The 25,988-nt window shown below is 38.7% G+C and overlaps 1 protein-coding gene across 7 annotated transcripts in view; it reads right to left on the bottom strand.

Moving 5' to 3' along the window:
• Positions 1-25,988, bottom strand: part of bcas3 (BCAS3 microtubule associated cell migration factor) — a 260,966-nt gene that overhangs the window by 98,042 nt on the left and 136,936 nt on the right. Inside the window, exon 23 of one of the 7 annotated variants that reach the window (XM_079824040.1) lies at positions 6,990-9,231. The exons of the other annotated variants lie outside the window; for them this stretch is intronic. Within the exon in view, the coding sequence (XP_079680166.1) occupies positions 9,221-9,231 (11 nt within the window). The 3' untranslated portion in view covers positions 6,990-9,220. Of the gene's footprint in view, positions 1-6,989; positions 9,232-25,988 lie in introns of those variants that run through there. 7 annotated transcript variants of the gene reach the window in all.

Below are 25,988 nucleotides of genomic sequence, written 5' to 3' on the forward strand. Positions count from 1 at the left end.
AATATAATTATGCAATAACAATTAAGTTAATCAACAGAACAGAAACAGACCACACATAATGATGATGAAATTATTAGTAACCTGCTAAACTCTTCTCATGTTAAAAGCCCTTTGGTAGACCAAAAAAGAAAAGAAAAAAGAGACTCCCTCCTTGCATGCCTGAAGCGAAACAACCAATTTAGTCATTGTGCCATTTCGCCAGGCCTGCTCATCAAACTTTACCTCCTCTGTAAACTTCCTCACTTTAATCAAATTTAGTTCTGCCCGCATTACACATTTTTCACATACTTGGTGATAAGAGACAGCCACTTATGCCCTCAGTGGGTCCTAAGTGTGCGGTGTGAGAGAGAGAGAGAGAGAGAGAGAGACACAGGCAGGCAGACAGACAGAGATCGCCTCAATGTGCGTGACATTTAACACAAGTAGCTGAAGTAAACATGTGTCTCCCTTTGGTCAGACAGGGTGGACAGTTGGAGGAGACAGCGAGGCGTTTTATGTTAAGTGGATGTTAGGGTATTAGAGGGGGTTGCAGTATGAAAGAACACAACCTTGGAAGAGAGCTGGCCATGCGGATTTAATAATTGTCCTCTCCTCCTTCAAAGCCACACAGAAATCCTGATGTTCTGCTGAAGATCCAACTCTCATTTTAACACTAAACTTACATCGAAATCCATCATGGAAATGGAGAAACAACATGGTAATCATGGGCTGCTGGTAGGCCGGGGGACCTAATTTTAGCCGGATTGAAAAGTCTAAAGGGGGGCGGCCCAGCATTAGGCTGCGGGAACAAACGGGCTGTAATTTGCGAGCCTCTGGTGTGTTTTGGTGATTGCATACAGGCCTTCATTAGAGAAGTGTTGGCAGTGATGATAAAGCGAAGCTTGTTTAGGAGTGATGATCAGAGAGCAGGACAGCGAGAGCGGAGAAGGGAAAAACCACATGCAGGATATTAACAGTTCTCTCGATGAATAATTAGAGAAGAGACGAGACAGAGTGATGCTGATTTAAACCGCAAACTCACAGCTGCCACGATTCCATAAGCACGTGCATGCCGGCTACCAGTAAACACAACCGTAAGAACTGACATTTCTTATAAAAACACACAAAAATACTACAAATAATAAATCAAATACTGTACAATGTATATTAAAACTAACAAAAATAACAAATGACATACAAAAAACAAACACAAATGCTATATAAATATAAGTATTTAAAAATAATAAAATACATACAATTAATTAGAAATAAAAACAACTAAATCAATAAATTTAAAATAAATACAAAAATACTATAAATAATAAATTAATAACAGACTACATAAATTACTTTAATAAGAATAATGATAATAATATTCAATAATTATGACCCAACATAAACACACACACTGTATTCCAAAATTATTAGTTAATAATTGTTATTGTTTAAGTGACATATCAGTAGGATTTCAGATTAACATTCAGATTTTAGTTTTTCAAAGGAAGTGTTTTTTATTTTTATTTCTCGTATCTTTTTTGTAAATCGAGACAGGTTTGTTAAATAGTTTGGTCCACAGGTCTAGGTAAATGGAAAACTTTAAAGAGGCTGCTTCACATTATTAAGCATGTCACTGTTCTCATGCAGTATGGGGAGGAAGATCTTTCTGAAGATGAAAAGCATGAAATGGTGCTTGCAAAGGCATGAAAACGACTACATTTTGCGAAAACTGAATAGATTATCGAATTGTCCTAAGATTTGTGGGTGATTTAGAGCACAAAAGAACTCAAAGGTTTATTAAGGAAAGTTTATATGCTTGATCATAAAATTATATTATACATGTCATCCTCATCGTAAGGATAAAAGCTGATGTGTTAGATGTTTAGCTGTTAAAACGAGTACTTGAGCTCTCACTCCAGGAGGAGGTCTCGAGCAAGAGCTTAGAAGTTTGAGTGTTTTCCTGGCAAGCCTCGAGAGGCTCCCCAGCACACTTCAGAGAAAACATTTCGACTAAGAGCTCGCTGCTATCTGTATTTGTATAATTTCTCTTGCATTTGGTTTACATTCTTCCAGGCATTTCCAGCGCTTTATTTGAGGAAATGGAGACGCTCGCTTTAGATTACAGCAAAATAAATCACCCTGGCTTGTTGTTGGGCACAAATAAACGGTACAAAGTGTTGATTTAAAAATAAAAATTTGGAAGTGGAGAGATTTGCTCTTCCTGTCGAGGTTTCCGGAAAGCCAGTAAACATACTGCTGTCTGTCACAGTGGGAGTCGGGACGAGTCACGGCCGAGCCACAGGAAGGGGTAACACAGACCTCTGTGAGTGTGTGCGTGTGTGTGTGTGTGTGTGGGTGGGTGGAGACAGTGAGACGGTGGGGTCAGTGTCCTTCTCTACACGCAGGCCTGTCCAGCTGCCAAGTGCCCAGCTGCCGGTAGGTGTCTGTTTACAGGGACCAATGGCTGCCCTTCGTTTCTGTCTGACACACAAGCACATGTCAACAAAACAGCATATCTGACTGTTTAAACGAACATCCGATTTCATCTGACTCTGATCAGAGGTTTGGTTTGAGCGGAGCGTGAGACGGGAGGTTTTAAGTGGTGAAATTTGTGAGAATGGGAGCTCGACTGAGAAAGCACAGAGCTCTTTATTCTAATTCAACATGGCTGAAATGAACATGGAAGGGAGCTGCTTTCTTTCATTAAAAGGTGAGGCCCTGTCGTTTCAAACATGCAAATGGGGAAAGATCGGTGGCCCCAGAACTCACGGTCTTGTGTTACACAGGATCGCTGTGCTGCGGTCGCAGGCCTGTTTTATGTAATATAAGTTGATGGCAAAATTGCAAACCACACAGCTAAAAGTGGCAATTTTTTTTCCTCTTTCGTTCATGTAATACATGTCTAAAATTGTCCTTTAAATCAGCGGTTCTCAGCTGGTGGGTCGCAACCCAAGATTGAATAAAAATAACCATTATTATGGCAAATATATAAGCTTGCTAACTTTTAAAATGGAAGAAAAAACATTTGATCATGTTAACGTCCAAGTCGTTGTGTGACATGCCCTGATCTTCAAAACTCATGAACAAAATCCCATACTAAATTAATTATGGTATAAACACAATTTATGCTAAGCAAATGACACTATTAATATACTAAGAAAATTATAAATCAAACTTATCCATGTATTTTGTAAATGCTTAAAAGCATTTTAAAGTGCCATATCACAATAAGCTGTACAAATAAGTGACCTAATATGTGAAAACAGATGACAACAAAAAACATAATATATCCTGACAGCTAAAAAAAATACATAAATAAAAAGCACACCACTGTAGTCACGTCCACTAACACCATGAGCGTTCTAATGCGTGCATGTGAAATGTGATGATAGCTTTCCTCTTTCCTGTCTGCTTCTCCTTCCAGCACCACTCCCATCCCCCCTTTCAGTTCATCTTAATTATGGCACAATTAGGCGCTACAAATGGCGTCAGAGCGCATGCTGCCCGTGTCTGAGCTGTGTCAGTGTTTCCAATTTCCTGCAGTAATGGGCCTGTGATGGCTGCCCCTGCTGTCCGCCACTCTGACCTCACCAGGCCCTGGGGTCATGACCCCTGAGCTCTGCTGGTGTGTTTACAGCCCAAAGGGGTCGATGGTCGTCAGCTTAAGGGGGTGCTGGATTACCTTACAGACTCAGGAGAAACAAATACAGCCAAAATGAGACAAAAAGAATCACAAAATAAATCTCAAAACGTTTTGGTGTAGTGTGTAATGGCAAGCCAGACAGTCACCACTCGCTTGTGAGGCTTCAGATCATTAATATATATGGGAGCCTATCCAGAAATGGCCAGTCGAGGTGATGGTAATGTCTTCAGTGTGATCCGATCTGATTTCAATTGCTTTTACACATGTGCATTAAAATCAAATCCACATTTCATAATAATAACTAAGCCACTGCCTTCATACAAGAAGTGTGCATTGGGAAAAAAACACGACCTTAAGAGCTGTTTCATTTCTAAACAAAACACACTATTACTTTTTCAGACAGGCTGTAAATGGAGTTTTTCCATATTTCTATAAAAAACTGAATATGACATTTGCTGGGGGGCTTGAAAGAGCAGTACAAACTTGGCTCAGGCCTCTGCCGTTTCATTGATTAATTCCCATCAGACCTCATAGAGCTTAATACATCAGCAGCCCGGCCTTCTAGCGGTAAACGTTCAGAGTCTTTCTCAATGAATATCACATGTACTGTTTCAAAAGGTTGCCAGGTTGTGTGGACCCCGTGTCAACTTCCCCTCGTGTCTTACTGAAGCCACTAGCTCCTGACACCGGCTCACACAAGATACGCATTACGTGCTGTGGATCTATTCCCGAGGCTTTGGTGTGTACATTATTCTTATTAAGGGGCCGTCTTCATTGGGTTCTGGAGTTGCTTCAAGACAGCAATTGCACATTTCAAAAGGGTTGAGCTGGTGGTAACTTAATATCCACTGAAGGACCGGTTACTTCTGTGCTGCGTGGGGTGTCAGATCAACAGAAGACCGGGAGAAGGTCATCAATTCTTATTTAAGACCTGTTTCATTCATTATTTGACATGGCCTGGCTATTAACTCCAAATGGTTTTGCTAAATTTCCCAGTGGTTCTACTTTTTAACATTTACTATTAATAATAATAATAGAAAAAAGTGAAAACGCAACTCTCCCAGAAAAGGATTTGCCCAACAAAAAGAAGAAGAAATGACTAAACCACAAATACCAATATCAGCGAGAGAGAGAGGATTTTGAAAACAAACAAACTCAGAGTATGCTTAAGTATCAATAAACACAATTCTTCCGTCTCGGAAGCTTCCTGCTTTATTTGATTAAGCGGGGCGAAAAAACAGAGCAGTCATGCTCATTGCTTTTCTTCCTCTTCCCTTCCCCTGCAATCTTCTCTGTGCCTAATGGGAATCGGAAGTTTAAGTGAAGCTGCCTGGCTAGCCTCGGCCTAACCTCTCCATCTGGAAGGGAACTTGCCAGCCTTGGGGCTACTCCCAACCCTTCCCAGCTGTTGAGTTTGGGGCTTTTGTTTTTGTGGGCTTGGGAAAGCATATTTTTATAAATGATTGCCATATCCTCCACCAGCTGCTGACCCCGCGCCCGTCCCTGGTTCTCATTTCAGCCGCGACTGACCCCGAGCGTCCGAGAGCTGGGGCCTGCGACCGGTTTGGAGCACTGAGGTAAGTGCGAACGAGGAGATTCCGCTTCAGAAAAAAACGTGATGACTTTCGTTATTGACATAAAGAGCGAATTTGTGTCTCAGAATGCTTCCACGATGTACTAAACTGAGATTTGATTAGAGATCTCAGAGCGTGCATCTGCTGCAGGCCTGGTGTGTATGAGTCACTAAGCATGTGGTTTGTCTCATCACTCTTTCTCTCTCTCTCTCTCTCTCTCTCTCTCTCTCTCTCTCTCTCTCTCTCTCTCTCTCTCTCATGTTGGTTTTAATCAAGGCGTCTGTAACAGGGAGGAGTCAACCTCCTCTTTCTTCACGGACTCAACTGCCAATGATGTGTAACTTCGGTTTCTATGGAAGCCTGAATAATACTACTCCCCAAACTCGCAGCAAGTGGCAACAAATTAAAAACCATCTCTGAATGGCTGGCACGTACTGTTGTGTTGACCTGGTTGTGCTCCTTTTCCCCTTTCTTTTCTTTTTTTTACGATGAGGAGAAAGTGGCCCAAGGGTCTAAGCACAGAGACAAGGCGGGCGTCTCGGTTTGTGAAAATTTAAAAGCCTTTGTGCTATCTGAGCACCAGAAATAGCTGTCACCAACCCCTGTCATGTTTATGGCAACTGTCAAATGAAGCAGGAAGGCTCGGCGTTAATTAAAAATACATTGGCCGTTAACGCGTAGGCTGGTGCCAATAGGCTGAGTATTTTGCGCTTCCGTTGCAGTATTGATGAGGCTGCTGGCGCTCCATAATTCATCATGCCCGGCCACCTCAGGTGAGGGCCGCCCACTGTAGAGCCAAGCCGTCCTGTTCACAGCGTGGCACTGCAACACACACACACACACACTATTCGCAGCACTTTCTCTGCTCGGCTGCTGTGTGTAGCGCACCGCTGGGTAATTGCATGGTAATACTTCATTATGGCAGGACTGTAATTTGGGCACCGGACACTTCAAAGGGAGGCAAAAACCTCTTCACAGACAGCGCAAATTACTGCGAGTCCACATAACCCCTGCTTTGTTTTGACTGGTATTGTTTTTGGCCAAGTATCGCAGTCCAAAATAAACACGCGAGCGATTAGAGCATATTTTCAATCGTATAATCGTCGCAGCTTATTACAAAGCACAGCGGCACGGCGTGAAAGAGTTAAAAAGCGGATTTTGCCGTCATCTGAAGCCAAGAAATATAAAATTCAGTATCAAAGGCTTATCTAAACAAATGGCAGCTTCTGAACGCCACGGTCGCGGATGGAGCTGGCCGGTACATGGGGCTAGTGAGACAAGGGCTGACCGGAGGTACCGAGCAGCTGGAGGAGATCCATACTCACAGCAATCCATAATCACATGCTCATTTCTGCTTCCCGCTCATGTGCGCTTCTGAGAACAAAAGTTCACACTCATGGTTAGGCTTCTGTACACTTCAGTCGAAGTCTGGACTGTCATTTACTCCTGACATTAAAGAGTTTGTTCATCCAAAAAGCCAGCAAGGTCGCATTCAATTCATGAAAAGTAACAGTAAAACTTACCAAATGTTTTTCTTTTAAATGTTCTATTGATCAAATAATCCTACAAAACATGTATCATGGTAATTATAAAATATCATGCAGCACAACCGTTTTCAAAATTGATAATAATAAGGTATGTTTGGGTCAAAACCAACTTTCGGACTCCATTGACTTTCAATGTATGTTCAAAAAACACTGAAACAATTTAAAATATCTTTTGTGTTTCACAGAAGAAAGAAAATCGTACAAGCTTGGAACAACATGAGGGTGAGTAAATAATGACAATAATTTTTTGGGGTGAACTATCCCTTTAATGCCAGGTTAAAGAGGCCTTACTGTACGTTAGGTGTGTAATATAGCTTCTTTTCATCCACATAAATGGTGATGTTAACTTGCATGGGATGTTTTTTGTTCTTTCTCCAACTTTAACAAAAGAACTCCAGTGATATCAAGGGATACAGAAAGACATTTGGTGCAATTTAGATACAGTACAAAGTTGCAGCCGCCTGCCAATATCCTGCAGATGATTACAAAGTTCAAACACAGCAAGACTTCATTCATTAAAAATGCAGTACACGCATAAACACATCCTACTTTTCAGTCCTACTGTCTTGTGTATCTTACACACGGGTGCACACATGAAGCCAGTGAGGTCTGGTAAACAAAGTTTTTGTCCAAAATCTATTCCAGCATCACAGGTGGTGTTCAAACAAGCTTATATGTACAAAACAACTTGCACACTCGAAACATGCCGAGATAAATGGATAGTTGGGGCACAAAAGCAGAAAGAAGAAACATTTTTGAACATAAATATTCCTTTTTTATTATTATTCTAGACGCACGCTGAATATAGACAACTTCACCAGTCGTACACATGGCATTGGTAACAACATCACAGCACAGATCAAATATGGCCAGTGGTTATTTTTACTAGTATTTAAACAGATAACTTTACAACATACTGAGCAGCAACATACTGAGCAGCAATACTAGGAATTTGTGTTAGAAACTACAGTTCTAAGTGATAACCTGTGGTCAATCGTGACTTAGTATGTGGGTGAATGCGAGAATCCCTGGAATGAAACACCATGTTCTAACTAGTGACCAGAAATGTCATTGCGCAAAATGAACGCAAAAATCGCTATTGCAGAAACAGCTATTTTGAATTTGAATGTAAATGTAACAATTAGGTAACAGAAAATAAAAGAAATGCGTATTACTGTAAAAAAAAAAAAAGTAAGAAAAAAAGCTAAGTAACAATACTGTTCAAAAGATGGGGGACAGTAAGATTTAAAAAAGAAAGGAAATGAATACTTCAATTCAGCAAGGGTACATTATATTGATCAAAATTGACGGTAAAGACATTTATAATATTACAAATCGGGGGGCAAATCATCATATTAAAATTGAATGTGACACTGAAGACTGGAGTAATGATGCTGAAAATGCAGCTTTGGCATCACAATAAATTACATGTTAAAATATATTAAAATAGAAAACAATTGTAATAATATTTCACAATATTATGGCCTTTACTGTATATTTGATCAATGAATGCAGACTTGGTGAGCATAAGAAACTTTCATGTCAAAAACATGAACAATTGAAGGCTTATAGGCCTTACGGACAGAACAAACATTAGGGCACAAAAACTGATTAACAAGGAGAGATACCTTATCACTGTATTGTGTTGCATCTGGTTAGGACACTGTGTACGCTTCAAACACTGGATAACATCTATATCAAACTGCAAAAATGAAACTGATGGACCAGTCCAATACTGTGTTCATGACAAATATATTTACTCATCGAAATATTTTTTTTTTTTTTCTCCAAATAATATTGCTGTATATTCCAAAAGATATCCATATAGCTGGCAGTGGGCGCCCAGCATCAGAACACCAGTTGAAGCTCCGCTATAGATACATGTTACCAGTTCAGGGGAGCAAATGGACACATATACTTGGCTTTTTGTGCTTTTACTTCTATCAGATCAACTCATTTACTAATGAACATCTGTTTGTGCTATGTGCAGGCTATGTTTGACAGTAAAATCACGACTTTTTGCCACCTAAAGTATTTTGTGGCACAGCCCTGAATTCGGTATTGTGCAATACTCCTCTTTGCGAGGCCATTTTGAACATAACTTTCAGTCTGAAAATTTCAAAGGGCCACAGAAAAACGAGCCAACTGGCACTGTAGGTAAGTGTTGGTTACACGGCGGTCATTAGTTGCTTTTTGATCCACATTTTTGTATTAGCGTCCCTAAGCGCACCGTTGGCGGGGGTGTTGCGCTGGGCTGTGGCCCTCCTCTCTCCCGTCCTCTCCTCTCCTCTCTCCACTCCTCTCCTTTCTTCTTCACTCTCACACATATTGATGGTAAATCAATGAAGGAAATGAAGGGAGGAAAGGAGGATGAAAGGGGAGGAGGTGATGGAGTGGATGTGCATGCTTAAAAAAGGAAACAATAATAATTGATAATAAAAAGAAAAGGCAGAAATGATAAACGGCAGAAACAGCGTCCTTTAGGATATACCTGCAGAGAAACAAAAACACAAAGGAAGAAAGGAAAGAAAAAAGCGTGTGTTTAATGCTGGGTGGACACTTTTTCAAGCATGCAAGTTATTCCATCATTCCTGAGCAGTGTTGGGGGGTAATATGTTAAAGTTAACGTTTTTTTTTTTTTTTTAACTATTTCCCCATTATAATTTTTTTAAGGTGCCTTCATTCCTGTGTAGTGTTGGAGGTAATCTGTTTTTTGTTGTTGTTTTTTTTTCAGCCATAATTTTCTCAGAAATGTCATGGCCCCCAGAATATTTTGTTGAACGAATATCTGAACATGCAAGATATCATGTGTAACTTTTAAAAAGACTACAATGTGCATACGCAGAATGCTTTTATTGCATGATTCTGCTTCTTTTTTCCCTGTGTTTTTATCCGGAGATACTCCACTCTTTAAGAAGATGCGTAATAGCGCTCCCCAACATGAATAACACGGAAAACACGGAAAGCTGGAAAGTTCCGTCATATCAAATCTTGTGTAAAGTAACTTGAAAATTATTATTAAAAATATAAGGAATATTATAAACATCGACTATATATAAAATAAAACTGTTTTTTATTGGTTGTGCAAGATTTATTTTTAATAGTAGTGACACGTTTACTGTGATTCTGATTCCTGTGTAAATACACTTATCCCACACTTTTGGTGGTATAGCCTATATGTCATTGACACATGGGCATAAACACTTAAAAAATGCACTTCACATGTAAAAAAAATGCTGTAAAATGTCCCTCTCCTAAGAATTTAACAATATAACAATTTTGTTACTTTTCATAAAAAAACACCACAGTATTGTAATGCGTTTCTTTTGAAAGCAACGTCCCCCAACACTGTTCCTAAGCAAGTCTATGCGGTGTGGGAAAGAAATGCACATTGAGAAGAAAAGGCTGCGTTTATCCATTTAATGTATGAACTCTCATGGACCTGTCAAGAGACTGTGCTATTAGCTTATTAGAGTCATACCGCTGCTGGAGTGTTCTCTGTCCGTTAAAGACATTAGCGGGAAACACAGACTGTACATTAACACCAGCGAGTGAATCCCAGAAAAAAGCCAGCAAAGATCTGAGGTAAACCACCACGAAGATTCACTGAACATCAAAGAAAAGCTCGACGGGGATAAAAAAAAAGACGCAGGCTATAAGTATGTGTTTAAAACACAAGAGAAACATGTGTGTTTGACTGTTGCTCCTTCGACTTGTCAGAACAGTGAAAGCGAGTAAGTGGCGTGTGAGTGGCCCGTGTGTAGACGCTGAGTGAGGGTAATGATTGTGCTAGCCTGCAGACCATTTATTTGGCCATCTTAACTCAATTAAAAGAAAACAAGGCCGTCATGACCTTCAGATGAACTGTTCTCTCAGCTTAGGCGCTGCTCCTCACAGGATGTTCGTAAGATGCTGTCAGTCAAGGGCTCTTACACACCTATATGCATGGCTTATGGCTGAAGTTAGCACAATGGTGAAAGATAACAAAATGGCTAAAATCTTCCTCAACAAGCTAACATCTTGACACCTTTTGTATTAGTAATTTAAAAAAAAAAGCTATAAACGCAAATGAAAATGTTTCCAGAGCTGGATCTCGACACCTCGATACTCCACTGACCTCTAAGGAGTCAAAGCTGCTCCTATCCAGAAGTAGTGGAGAGGGGCCTCTGCCTCAGGCTCAGAGAGCACAATATAAATATATCCAGCCTGTTTTATATGCAGCTACACGGAGGAGTGTGGCTGGGGTGAGGGCAGGAAACACTAAGCACTGCATAAATCTAGAATGTGCAAAATCTTCACCAGCCCCGCAGAGAAGAAACACCCATCTGAAAACATCAACCAGTGACTGGTGCAGTAACGGAACAAGGGGTGACCAGTCCAGAGGGGAAACATAAGGGAAGTTTTCTTTCAGTACTCTGCCGTGTTCTTGTTCCGGTTCTGTCTCATGGGTTGGGACCAGGCATGCTCTCATCTCTCACCCGTGAAGTACCCTCGGGGCAAGTAAACATTTGCGAAATTTGGAAAAGTTGGTGGTTGTGTTCTGAACAGGGTATGATTTGTTCATCATGTACGGCACGTGCTACGAAACAGCGACAGTGCCACCCCATTCATATGTGTTTAAGCAAACTCTCAGCAGTAGAACAGGCTAAGGGGGTCTTTCTAAAGCTGAAGCTGGGCACAGTGCCATCAATGTGGCTAAATCAGTCTGAGCCTCAGTGGTCCGGCTGCAGGCAGAGCAAGGCAGAGCCGATGGGTTAATGAAGCTCAGAGATTAAGAGTCAGTACAGATGTGAGGTGAACACAGATCAGAGCGAATATAAGGGTAGATTTGTGTATTATAATGTATATATATATATATATATTAGGGGTGTAACGGTACACAAAACTGACGGTTCGGTACGTACCTCGGTTTTGAAGTCACGGTTCGGTACGGATTCGGTACAGCAGTTTTACAAAATTGCTTTTTATTAATTTTTATTCAACAGTGGTTTAATGAAAAAAAATTGTGTCTGTCCTTAAATTAATTCAGTTATAACTAAAAGTTTCTTAAAGATAATGCTGTAAACTATATAGGGAGCCCTTACTTACATATTGCTATTAAAGATTAACAACAGAGGCAAAACTATTAGCCTAAATTCAGTTGCTATTTATTTTTAGATATAATAATCAACACTCATAAGCTTCACATAAGGCAGTTTTTGCAGTAACTTCTAAATCGAATTATTATAATTTTTTCTCAAATTTTTTGTTGAAATATAATCATTTAGTGGCTGTAATTTTAATGAAAGGTTTATTTAAACATACATTAAATAAACAAGACATCACTAACAGGCTAAGTAGTATATAATGAATATATATAGGCAAATATAATGAATATATAGGCTAATATAGTGCATGTATTCAGTGAAAGAGTTAATCTCTCTAACGTTAGTGAGCTAACAGCTGTGGACACTGACTTCTGAGGTAAACGTGATTCTACACGACATTGTTTACCAGCTGTTTTATTGTCTTTCCGCGGTTGAATCACCGATGGAGTGATTACACAACATATGATACGTTTCAGTAAGTTGTAATGTATCCTCAACAAGATATTAATTTATATTTATTCTCTTCCTGATCGCGACGCGTTCACTCGCGCGGCGCGCGCTGCCGCTTGAAGTTGAACTGATACGCGTCTATCAGTCACGTAACATTAAAGAGCATTAAAATGCATTTATCGTTTGAATTTCGTGATAAAATGGACTGAATACTCAATATGTTCGTGTGGGAACTAGGATTGAAGTGTGTTCCGCGCTTTAAACAAGCCGACTATTAACTGTTAAAGATTGCATTCATAACCGTTCGGTACACGCGTGCACCGAACCGAGAGCCTTGTACCGAAACGGTTCAATACGAATACGTGTACCGTTACACCCCTAATATATATATATATAAATAAATGAATAAATAAATAATTACGATTATTATTATTATTATTGATGATAATATATTCACAACAATTATTAAAAATTATTATAAACATTATATAAACAAGTATTGTTTTGTGTCTAATATAAACACATATTTTATTGAAACTATTATTATTAATAATAACAGCTACATATGTATTGTGTTGTGTCTTAATATTAATAATAATAGTAATAATGATAATAAAAACATTGTTATTAATATTATTGATAAATAATAATACATTATTATAGATTATACATAATATTAATAATACCAACAATAATTGTATTGTCTAATAAATATCTTTATAAATAAACATATTTATTTATTAAGATTAGATACAACACAATACATATTATTGTTACCAATAATAATTATAGTCACCTTTATTTGTATTTTATTAATAATAATAATAATAATAATGATGACGATAACAAGTCTTGCATTGTGTCTAATATAAATAAATAAAAGATTACAAACATATAACACTCATGTACAATATATACAACTTAAGTGTTTTAGTACAAATTTATATTTAAAAATATAAAAAAATACCAATAACTGTTGTAACCATGTTTGTTGACGGAACCTACGGTTTCCTGTAAGAGATCATATCACAGATGTCGGGTGTTTGAATCAATAGCTGTAAAACCCACATCCAGAGAGATGGATGGAGAGATGGTGAGAGAGACCCTACGGATTGACCGACTCTGCCACGGCCACCTGGACCATCATCCCCCCCCTCCCTTCCCCTCATAATCAGAAGGCGACAGACAATCCTGCAAGCACAATGTGAAGACAATCCCCACACTGTATTTGAGGAGGTGTCAAACAGGGTAAATCCCCTCAGCCCACGCCTCACCATAAAGCACAAACACATGCAAAATTAATCTAGAGAGGAGCAGGGGTTAAGCCTGTGGGACAAAACCGGGTCAGTACAATACAATGAGTCTCCTCTCCCCCTCTTCCTCTCCTTCACACACATTCACAAGCAGGAGGGACACATAGACGCCCGAGTCCAACAGCAACAGCTGTTTACGGTGTTCGTTTGGAGCTAATTTGCCAAAATAGATGTAACAAACGGCAATCTCATTTGTGTAACGCGAAACATGGCCGTTATTGGCTTCCAGATGCATTCATGCCCACCCCCATGGGTGCTTACAATTCAGTGAACTTAAATTAAAAATATAAACAATGAAGATCATATTTATGCAGGGTTTTACTATAAATGAGAGCTCTATGAAATCTGACTGACTATAAATTAGCTCTCCGCACTCTCATTTATGGAAATAATTCACTGCTGCTAACTCACATAATCGTCAATGTGCACGGTTTACTTCCTCTGTTATTTTCACTGCCTAGATCCATCACAAATAAATAAATAAAAAAATGCTACAAAAAGAAACAAAAACAAACCAAATTAATAATTAAAACACACAAGATGAGCTGGCAGACAGACAAAAAGTCTAAGGAGGGTCAGCGCATTGGTCTGGGTCACCAGCAACAATGGGCACATGGCTGTAAAGAAATGGGTGGAGGTGGGGAAAAATGTAATAAGTGGTTCGAAACTACTAAACCTTTGTCACACTGCTTACACAATCAATGAATTAGCTAAAGATCATCAAATCAAAGGAAAATGGTGTTTCCAAGCACATTGTCAAAGTTGTAGCAAGATTTTCAGTCAATAACAACTTATTATATGATTTTAGAATCAGACTTGGACTATGGAGCCTATTTTCTGCATCTTTCTCATGGTCACTTTTCAAGTGCAGCTTTGACACCACTAAACGTCTCTTTTTTTATTGTTCTATGAAAGTCAGACGGGTTTGAAACAACATGAGGGTGAGTAAACAATGACAGAATTTTCATTTTTGGGTGAACTATCCCTTTAAGCTCCAGTTCATACCCTGTGGCTCCCTGATCCTTTGATACAGCCGAGGAAAAGATCCCATGGAAGGGATTTTATTGAAAACATGGACCAGCGCTGCTCTCCCCAGGTCCGACACCAAAGACATAACCAGGGCCGCTGATTAGAGAGACGAGCCCCAGACTCCTGCTGTAATGAGATGCAAGCCCATGCGTAATGGTGCAGTCTGCCAAAACGTAAAACAAGACGACAGGCCAGCACAGCCAGTAACATTACTTCACTCTCTCTCTTACTCGCAGAATAAAAGAGTTGGCTGTGATATGTAAGATCATGGATAGCCAGGTAGAGGTAATGTGAAGGAGACCCTTGCCAAGACACCATACAGATGTGACTCTGGGGGCTAAAGAACTGTCTCGGCTTTCTCTGCTTCCGCTCCTGAGGGAAACAAATTTCCTCTTCCATCGTACTTGCTCCTTTTTTTTAAACCAGACTTTCTTGCCAGACTCATGGACTACGGGTCAAAGACCTCGGTAGGGAACTGCTGCTGTTAGAATCTCACACGGAAAAAAAAGGCGAAAGATGCATATTATAATGATAATTTAACACATCGTTACAAAAACTTCAATCACAATCAATGTTGGGGATGAAATTGTTTGAGCTACGTGAGCTGAAGCAATAAATGAACACTGGTAAACTGAACTGCTTTGCTAAATGACATGAATGCACAAGTGAACTTGAACCAAGGCCCTGTTTACACCTGGTATTAAAAAGTGTTTTGGTCGATGTGAAAAGGAGTCTAAAACGTTTTGAGCTTATCCACTTTCGACCACTTGCAGAGCTAGTCGGAAACGCATTAGACCAGATTGTTTTCGTAGTGTAGACGCTCATGTGGTCGAATGCGTTTGAACAGTCACAAAAGACCACCTACTCTCCGCCTACTGACTTAATGCGTAAACATTACAGGAAGCGAGCCAGTCAGATGGGATTTAAACAGTCGGCTGAAGACCTAAGTTTGGTTTGAAGACGAAAAGCGTACCAAGCACAATCAACCATGTTCATTTCTCTCACCATTCCTGATTTCTAACTCCCCGTGCTCAGCGTGGTCTTGTGGCTATCAGAGCAGAGCAGCTCTTGCTCTTTGCATGTTTTTCCGTCGTCTCCTGTCGCGTTCATATGTCAATACTGCGTGAGCGACCATTAGATCGAAAGATCTGGAAAAAAAAAACATATATTTACCTGCCCATAGACCCTCCCCTCGAAGAAATCAGGACAGAAGTGTGTGAAAGTGGATGAAAGAGACGGATTAAAATACCAGGTGTAAACGGGAATGTGTCTCCCTTGAGATCCGATCGACCAAAACACATTTTAATACCAGGTGAAACAGTGCCTTAAAGGGTTAGTTCACCCAAAAATGAATTTATCTGTCATTAATTACTCACCCTCATGTTGTTCGATACCCGTAAGACCTCCGTTCATATTCGGAACACAAATGAAGATATTTTTGTTGAAAGCTGATGGCTGAGAAAGGCTTCAGACAGGCCTCCATTGGCATTCAGTACATTTACACTCCCAAGACCCATAAAAGGCACTTAAAACGTTGTTACAAAGTCCATCTCACCACAGTGACTCTACAATAATTTTACGATGCGACGACAATAGTTTTTGTGCGCAAAAAAAATCAAAATAACACCTTTATCCAACTTGTTCTTGTCTTCCGTGTGTGCCTCCACGACGCATGCGCGAGAATATGACGCAGATCCGGCGTTCGGACACATGACCCAGAAGCTATTTGTTTACAAGCAGAGGAAGACGCGCGTGTCTAAGCTGTTGAATTCTACATTGATCGTGCTTTAGGTCTCGGCGTAGTTCTCAAAATGGGGTTAAAGTGTGCATTTCATGGATTCCCGAACCCCGGCGCTACGTCATATTCTCGCGCATGCGTCTTGGAGGCACACACGGAAGACAAGAAGAGGTTGAATAAAGTAGTTATTTTGATTTTTTTTGGCGCACAAAAACTATTGTCGTCGCATCGTAAAATTATTGTAGAGTCACTGTGGTGAGATGGACTTTGTAACAACATTTTAAGTGCCTTTTATGGGTTTTGGGAGTGTAAATGTACTGAATGCCAATGGAGGCCTATCTGAAGCCTTTCTCAGCCATCAGCTTTCAACAAAAATATCTTCATTTGTGTTCCAAAGATGAACGGAGGTCTTACGGGTGTCGAACGACATGAGGGTGAGTAATTAATGACAGAATTTCATTTTTGGGTGAACTAACCCTTTAAGTTGCATGTCAGTCAAAATGTAAGTCACATAGTGAAAACACTCTTTCCGTAACAACACACTAAAACACGGACAATGAATAACTATAACATTACTTTTTTATTTTTTACAAACAACTACAGTTGTTTTCTCATGTTTTTGTTAAATGTCAATGAGTCTTTAAATTAGTATATAAAGTGTAATTTTTTGGTTTCATTTTGTACCGTCCCATCATCTAAAATGTAAATGATTCGAATAAAATAACTAAAATATGATTGTATAAATGAAAAATTCAATATGGTGAAATGTTAACTAATTATATTATGTGTACATGTGTGTGTATGTATGTATATATATATTTGTCTTTTAATCAAAAGACAAAAGATATGAATAAAATAAATAAATAATACTAGCTATATTCAGTGTGTGCTTGGTTCTCTCACGTAATGCATTAGTCTCATGTAGCTTCGGCCCTCTGGATGCCATAATCTCCCAGGAAACATAACAGAGGTGTGCGTGTGCTGTAAAAATTTTAATCAAATCACATGAGAACAGAAAAAAAGGACTGGTGGATCAACACGCAGTGCATCTGTCACTACATGAAAATGAAATTAAGTGCGGCAGGCATTCTGGGATATAGACTTTGAGTGGCAGGGCTTGAGATGGCAAGTGAACACAGCACTCTTTCTGTACAGTATATGACTCTGGGTTTGATTTGAGTCCAGTGCATTAAGCCGGCCTCGCATCTTAAGCAGCGGGCTATGTGGAAGCTGTTAGTTAAATCAAGTTAAGCCATTTCCGCACTTAAAACAACTTCCCCCTTTGCCATACGCCCGCAGGAAGATCAGAGATTTGATGTAAACTCGTGTTCGCTCCAAATGTGCTTTAAAGACGGGTTTGTGCTGATAAAACTCCTTCCTATCATAGTTTGTTGCTGGGATAAATGTACCCCTTTCGAAACGTTAATGTATTTAATTACAGATGCATTAATGCCTGGTTTTCTGTATGACGGCTGCATAGTCCAACATGTATTTTACATTAACTATACACGTTCAGCACATTTGCACAAGCAGAACGCATTAAACTTGACACAAACAGAGGGCTTCCCCCATACACTCAAAGCTCGCTTACCCATCCGGGAGATGACAAGATCTTTACACTCAAGATCTGCCGGAGTCCTCAGGCCATGGCCAGATGCCCTGCACTTGCCCAACTGCGTGACAGCCAGTATCTCCACCCCATCCACCCCCACACCTCCATATCTCCAGCCACGGACAGATGGGCAGAAAGGTGGAGCACATCAAGCGTAAAGCAAACGGATGACTTACGGCGTGCTCACTATCATGTAAGAGCCGTATAGAGGGGTGGATTCTCTATCTTATTTGTAAACCGTTTAAGGAATATTCCGGATCAGTACAAGTTAAGCTCAATTGACTGTATTTAAGGCGTAACGCTAATTACACAAAAATCTATTTTCACTTTGAATTCACAATTTCCCCTTTTCTTTAATAAGAAATAAATAAAATCTGCATTGCAGTGAGCTACTTACAATGGAAGTGAATGGGGTGAATCTGTAAATGTAAAATACTTGTGTCAATCAGATATATTCCCTGGTTTCACAGACCAAGCTTAAGCTAGTCTTAGACTAAAATGCACATTTGAGATATCTTAAAACAGGGGTGTCCAAAGTCTGGCCCACGGGCCAAATGCGACCCCGGGATGAATTTCTATTAAAATATATTATATGTGGCCCGCCATGCATAATTTACAAATCATGCAGTTTCACAATGTCAACACAAGGTGCAGTTCTAGATTTTAGGCAAGGGAAAGCACCAAAAGTGGAACGAAACAGTGCTACTTGTGCGCAGCGCAACTCGCGAGTTCTGAGTCTGAACAAATCTGTTTACTTGCTGTCTGAGTTTCTCAATCACACGACCACTAAACAGCCCGTGAGAAGTGTTTGAGTTCGGCGTAGAGGTCTCTGGTAAACGCTTCAAACCTCTCTGTGATTTGATTTAATTTTGTTTAAAGCCAGTTGAAATTGCGCTGACTTAATCAACAACACTAACGTGCAAATCTGGAGAAACATTGAGCTGATCCAGTTTCAACCAACAATTTCCCAACATTTATAATGGGTTTAGTGTGGTAACACTAACTGTAACCATGGTATTTTGTCAGAAATGTATGTTAGCATCTCATTTTATTTCATTTGTAATGTAGACGTATTAAATGAGAAATAAAGGCCAAATTACAGACTATTTTTGTCTATAGCTTTGCAGTTTTGTGCATTTGTATTTATACTAAAGTGTAGTGTTTATAGACTAAATACCATAAAGCCATTCTAGATATAGAAATAGTATTTTTTTACTTTTTACCTTGTACTGCCATGTGTGCACTGCAAAAAATGCTCTTTTTTTGTATTTTTGTTATGTTTCTAGTCTAAATAGCTAATAATTCTTAAATCAAGATGCATTTAGTAGATAAGTAAAATGACATAAGATATTTTTTCTTGTTATAAAATCAAAATGAAGTGAGTTTTTGCTTAAAACAAAGTAAAATGATCTGCCAATGGGGTAAGAAAAATAACTTGTGTGTGTATATATATATATATATATATATATATATATATATATATATATATATATATATATATATATATATATATATATATATATATATATATATATATATAACTATATATATATATATATATATATATATACATATATATATATATATATATATATATATATATATATATATATATATATATATATATATTATACACACACAGTAATAGAAAAGGAACCCGTGTGTTTTTTACTACCATAGTATTTATTTTCCTACTATGGTAGTCAATAGTTGCTCTATCTGCTTGGTTACAAACATTCTTCACTCTATCTTCTTTTGTGTTCAGCAGAACAAAGAAACTCATACAGGTTTGGAACAACTTGAGGGTGAGTAAATGATGACAGAATTGTAATTTTTGGGTGAACTATCCCTTTAAAGTGGTGGAACATAGTGCAGAAAAAAAGTACAGCCATTAAGTTGCCCCAACAGGGCATTGTGTATCAAAAAGTTAAATGACAATAAATAAATAGAATGACGAAAAATCAAAAAACAAATAACAAAATAGTCCCATAGTATTCAATGGCTGACTGTAGTAAGTGATTTCATATAATAATGTAAATTTAAACTAATTACTTGAATAGTAAGCTACTTGTCATAAAATGAATTAGGGTCCTTAGGGACTGATTAGAATGAAACGCCTCCAAACTGGATGAAGGGTCCTCAATATTTTGGCCCTTACAAGACATAATATCATAAAAAATATTATATTTTTCCCTATTGAATTAATGTCTACTGTACAGTAGAGATGTCAGTTAAAGGGTTAAGCTATGTTTTAGGTGGGATATTATGAAACCAAAAAGCACTAAACAAGACCAAAAATCTTGATTTATTAACCTATTAACACATAATACTCCATTTCCCTATGATATTTGTACTTACAAGTAATTTGCCCACCGGCAACTTGCTTTGACTTTTGACTAAGTATACAAAAAAACTATAGATCTCTTTTAAGATTTGTTTTGTTTGGATGATACTAGAGACCTTCATGATTATGTATATATATATATACATATACATTTACATTTACATTTATGCATTTGGCAGACGCTTTTATCCAAAGCGACTTACAGTGCCCTTTTTACAGGGACAATCCCCCTGGAGCAACATGGAGTAAAGTGCCTTGCTCAAGGATACACTGGTGGTGACCGCTGGGATCGAACCAGCAACCTTCTGCATTTCAGTTCCATGGTTTAACCCACTGGTCCACCATCTCACAGGAAATAAGGAAAAAACACATTCATATATACATACACACACACACACACTCACCTAAAGGATTATTAGGAACACCTGTTCAATTTCTCATTAATGCAATTATCTAATCAACCAATCAAATGGAAGTTGCTTCAATGCATTAAGGGGTGTGGTCCTGGTCAAGACAATCTCCTGAACTCCAAACTGAAAGTCAGAATGGGAAAGAAAGGTGATTTAAGCAATTTTGAGCGTGGCATGGTTGTTGGTGCTAGACGGGCCGGTCTGAGTATTTCACAATCTGCTCAGTTACTGGGATTTTCATGCACAACCATTTCTAGGGTTTACAAAGAATGGTGTGAAAAGGGAAAAACATCCAGTATGCGGCAGTCCTGTGGGCGAAAATGCCTTGTTGATGCTAGAGGTCAGAGGAGAATGGGCCAACTGATTCAAGCTGATAGAAGAGCAACTTTGACTGAAATAACCACTCGTTACAACCGAGGTATGCAGCAAAGCATTTGTGAAGCCACAACACGCACAACCTTGAGGCGGATGGGCTACAACAGCAGAAGACCCCACCGGGTACCACTCATCTCCACTACAAATAGGAAAAAGAGGCTACAATTTGCACGAGCTCACCAAAATTGGACAGTTGAAGACTGGAAAAATGTTGCCTGGTCTGATGAGTCTCGATTTCTGATTCAGATTTCATTCAGATGGTAGAGTCAGAATTTGTCGTAAACAGAATGAGAACATGGATCCATCATGCCTTGTTACCACTGTGCAGGCTGGTGGTGGTGGTGTAATGGTGTGGGGGATGTTTTCTTGGCACACTTTAGGCCCCTTAGTGCCAATTGGGCATCATTTAAATGCCACGGCCTACCTGAGCATTGTTTCTGACCATGTCCATCCCTTTATGACCACCATGTTCCCATCCTCTGATGGCTCCTTCCAGCAGGATAATGCACCATGTCACAAAGCTCGAAATCATTTCAAATTGGTTTCTTGAACATGACAATGAGTTCACTGTACTAAAATGGCCCCCACAGTCACCAGATCTCAACCCAATAGAGCATCTTTGGGATGTGGTGGAACGGGAGCTTCGTGCCCTGGATGTGCATCCCACAAATCTCCATCAACTGCAAGATGCTATCCTATCAATATGGGCCAACATTTCTAAAGAATGCTTTCAGCACCTTGTTGAATCAATGCCACATAGAATTAAGGCAGTTCTGAAGGCGAAAGGGGGTCAAACACAGTATTAGTATGGTGTTCCTAATAATCCTTTACACTGTAAAAAAAAAATTGGGGGGAAAAATTGTCGAAGTGAAAAATCCATGTTGGCTGAACAAGTCCTATACGTCCGACAAACGGTATGCGCAAAATGCACTTGAAGAAAACCGTTCGTGTGGAGATTTCAAATGCGGAGCGCGCGAGCGGAGCCGAACCAGCAGGTGCTGAAGACCGAAACAGACATTTCAACATTCCCAAGAGAATAGAGAAATTCATCTCACAAAGACGTTGGTGAGTATTTAGCACTGAAATTATTCTCCAGAGTTTTGCTTTATGACCGGGTATGAAGTTTAAAAGACATTTTGTAGAATCACGAGTTCATGCATTCATTGGTTTCATGAGTGTGTTCGTTTACCACATAATTATCTAATGGTAGCCTGTAGCCAATAGTTTTATTTTCCTCATGTCTTATATGTCTACAACAATAGGTAATAAGGAAATTAAGTCATTTGTGTGATATGTGCGGCATGCGACTGTTGAACACGGTGCGTTTGGCGTCGGCCTCTTTCAGGGCTTGAGTTATTGCCTTTTAATATCAAACACGTCAAGCTTGTGATTTTCTTATGTCCATTCATTCGTCTCATCCTCATTATATAATGAAGAAACTTCTGTTCTGTCTCTTGCCAGATGTGATGCAGGGGAGCTTTGTCATTAAAGTTAGTTTTTATTTTTATTTGCAGGTTTTTAGCTTGCAGTGCCCTTCACCACTTTAAGACATCCTGTCATGCAGACTTATTGAATGTATTGAGTTTTTCCTTATTGAAAATGAGGTTTTTTCACCCAAATATCCTGTGTTGGAATTTACTTGTTAATAAAGTAATGTGATAAAATGTCAACCCTGTTGTCTGTTTCTGTATTTTGCTTAATATATTTATGTTTTTAGTCATTTTTGTCTTTTGGGACAGTGAGAAATAAACAATTGTTACTACAATTTAAAATATTTAATTGGACCAACCACACAGTTTCACTGTAAAACATTTTTCCAATTCAAAATTTTCTAGTGACTGATCACATCTAAATGTTTTAGTTGGCCAAATTGAAAAATTTAGATGTGATTGGTCACTAGAAAATTTTAAATTGGAGAGGCCTGACATTTTTTACAGTGTTGGTAAATTACATTTTTCCATTGGCTCAACATATTATTTCTAATTGAGCCCATGTTAACAGACTGTTGCCACAATGGATACAATTCAATTCACAGAAATTCAATTTGGCCAATTGAAAATTTTCGATGTGACCAGTCACTAGAAAATTTTGAGTTGGGAAGATAATAAATTTTTTACAGTGTAGGTGAGTGTATACTTACAATTCATTTGCCCACCGGCAACTTGCTTGGACTTTTGACTAAGTATACAAAAAACTATAGATCTCTTTTAAGATTTGTTTTGTTTGGATGATTTTAGAGACCTTCATGATTATGTATATATATATATATATATACACATACATGAAAATGGCCTTTCTTTGGGAGGTTTTGCCTTCGCCTTGCTTCCTAGGAAGTTGGCAGCCTCATGTGACAGCAAGGAAGTGAATACCTTTTTTTTTCTTCTTGAAATCCTTTATTTGGTTGTTTGCTTACATGTCATTGAGACATAAAACATGGATAAATGGATAACATCTAGAAAAATACTTACAAAGGGAAAATGACAACTATACACTGCGGCCACTATAGTTGCCGGGGGGCTTAAATGGGTTAAGAGCTCAAATAATACAAGCATTGACTGTGGATTAATGTAAATGTATTTAAAAAAGTTCTAAAGCTTCACATTTCTGCTTTTAAATCATCAAAACATTGGGCCCATTCACTTTTATTGCAAATCCTACTAAATTTATCCCATTTACTTCCATTTGTGAGTAACTCACTGTAACCTTGTCTTTTACTTTTTTATAGAAAATGAATGAATCGGATGAAAATGTTTTAAATACATTTGTGTTCATGTAACAAATTCTGTCAATTAAGTTAACTAATGCACCCGTAATGTACCTTAAATGAGTTTTGAATCACCCAAAGCTTGGTAAATATTGCAACTAATTAATAAACGACATCGCTCACACAAATCATAACCAACAAAGCGTAAAGTCTGTCCAATGTCTGGTGAAAATGACTTGTGTTTGTGAGAGAGTGTGTGTGTGTTGTGTACTTGTGTGCTGCTTACTCAGACCGAGCTTCTCAGCAGAATTTAATGAACTGAGAACGACCTTGATCAGTGATTCAAAGCCGGGATTAGAGGGCATTCCCCTCCTCTGCCAGGCTCTGCCCTCACATTCATCAAGTGTGTGTTTTGATCTTTCAGGCACATCACATGTGTTCCCCCAACCAGCGCCAGCAAAGCAAACTCCCATTGACTCAGGCCGTTCTGCAAATTACCCACGTACACTATAGCAATAACGAAGCACCCTAACATTGCCCAAGGCACATCCTACACTGAATCGTTAACTTTTGATTAAGGCTGGACGCTCTTCAGTCCTGATAGCGGGAAGGGGCGGGTGCAATTAAGACAGGTCTGGTTCTTCTTCCCAGGTTTCTAGCCATAACTAGAGTGGACTGGCCTTAGAATAAGAAAACTACTCAAGAGGAAAACATTTACTAAAACATGCTGAATGGATGTTTGAGGGGGAATTTTCCCCGTTTTTCCACTGAATTAGTTTGTGTTTCTGCAAACCAGATTGAAAAAAGCCCATGGAAATGAGCGGATCCAGAGTCAATCTGGAAGACTTTTCTGCAGGCATCCCTTTTTGACAGTTTTGTGACTTTAAGACAAGAAAAGCTCATGTAAAGCACATCATGTGAAATCATGAGTAGGACAGAAGCAAAATGCCACCGCTGCTGGACGATGGGAAAAACAGGCAACACCCATAAGGATTAGTGGGACATATTTGATAATAAAAATGGTCATACTGTAGTTTTTTTACTAGACAAGCCCTTCCTATGAACCCGCTCTGCTAGCGTCCTTCGAGAAAACACTGAGTGAGAGGAAATAAATGACTTTTTCCTTTCATTTTATGTGGTCTCCAAACTTCAAGTAAAAGTAATGAGCTAATTGTGGCTTTTGATGTCAACCCGTTCGCTCTCGCTCCCTCTCTCTTTTCAAACCAGCGTGTTATTCTTCGAAGTCCATAAAGCTTCTCAAACCCTTTTGCAATCATGGCTTGGGTTTGAGGAGACAGAAAAAAAAACAGTGGAGTTCATCTAAGTCAGTGTAAATGCAAGGTATTAATTATGCTGAATAGAGGGAGAGAGAGAGAGAAAGGAAAGAGAGTTGGCTGCTGATGAGTATAAATCGAGCCATGCTGAGTGCGGAAAGCAAAGCCCATACAAGACTTAGCAGCACAGGAATAAAGATGTAGTCGGAAAGTAGTTGGAAAGTGACAGTGTCAAGGGTAACTGAAGCATGGGATATTTATGACTTTCACAAACCAACATTAGCAGCAAATTTAATACATTAAAGTGTGATCCAAGAAGGTTGAGACCACTAGTGAACATGCTTCTATTTTGCATTTTTTCCATTTTAAAATTATCAGAATAAAAATAAGTCAAAATTTTAACTGAAAATTAACACAAATTTAATCAGACAGTTCCATCATCATTTACTCACACAAAAGAATACAGAAGAAGATTTTTTGAAGAATGTTAGGGACCACAAAAAAATTGGACCCCATGGACAAAAAAAAAAAACAACAACAAGAACAACAACAACAAACCTTGAGTGAGATATTTCTTATGATATCTTATTTTGTGTTCCACAGAAGAAAATTGTACAGTTTTGGAACTTGATATAAATGATGACAGATTTTTGGGTGAACTATCCCTGTAACACAAAGAACATCTGACCGTCTGTACAAACAGTCACATGATCAATGCACAAATTTGCTTATTTGATTAGTGAAGTAAATATTTTTTATTAAATTATGTTTCTTTGTTTACATTTTCAAAATGTCCTGTTTTTTATACATTATTATTTTATTAATGTTTTGTTTAGAATCCAAATTTTCAACATGGTTTCAAGACTTTTGGACTCCACTGCATTTGTATTAGATTAAATGTATATTGGCCAC

Source organism: Gobio gobio (genome assembly GCF_949357685.1).
Source record: "Gobio gobio genome assembly, chromosome: 8".
In the NCBI taxonomy this organism is placed as follows: domain Eukaryota; kingdom Metazoa; phylum Chordata; class Actinopteri; order Cypriniformes; family Gobionidae; genus Gobio; species Gobio gobio.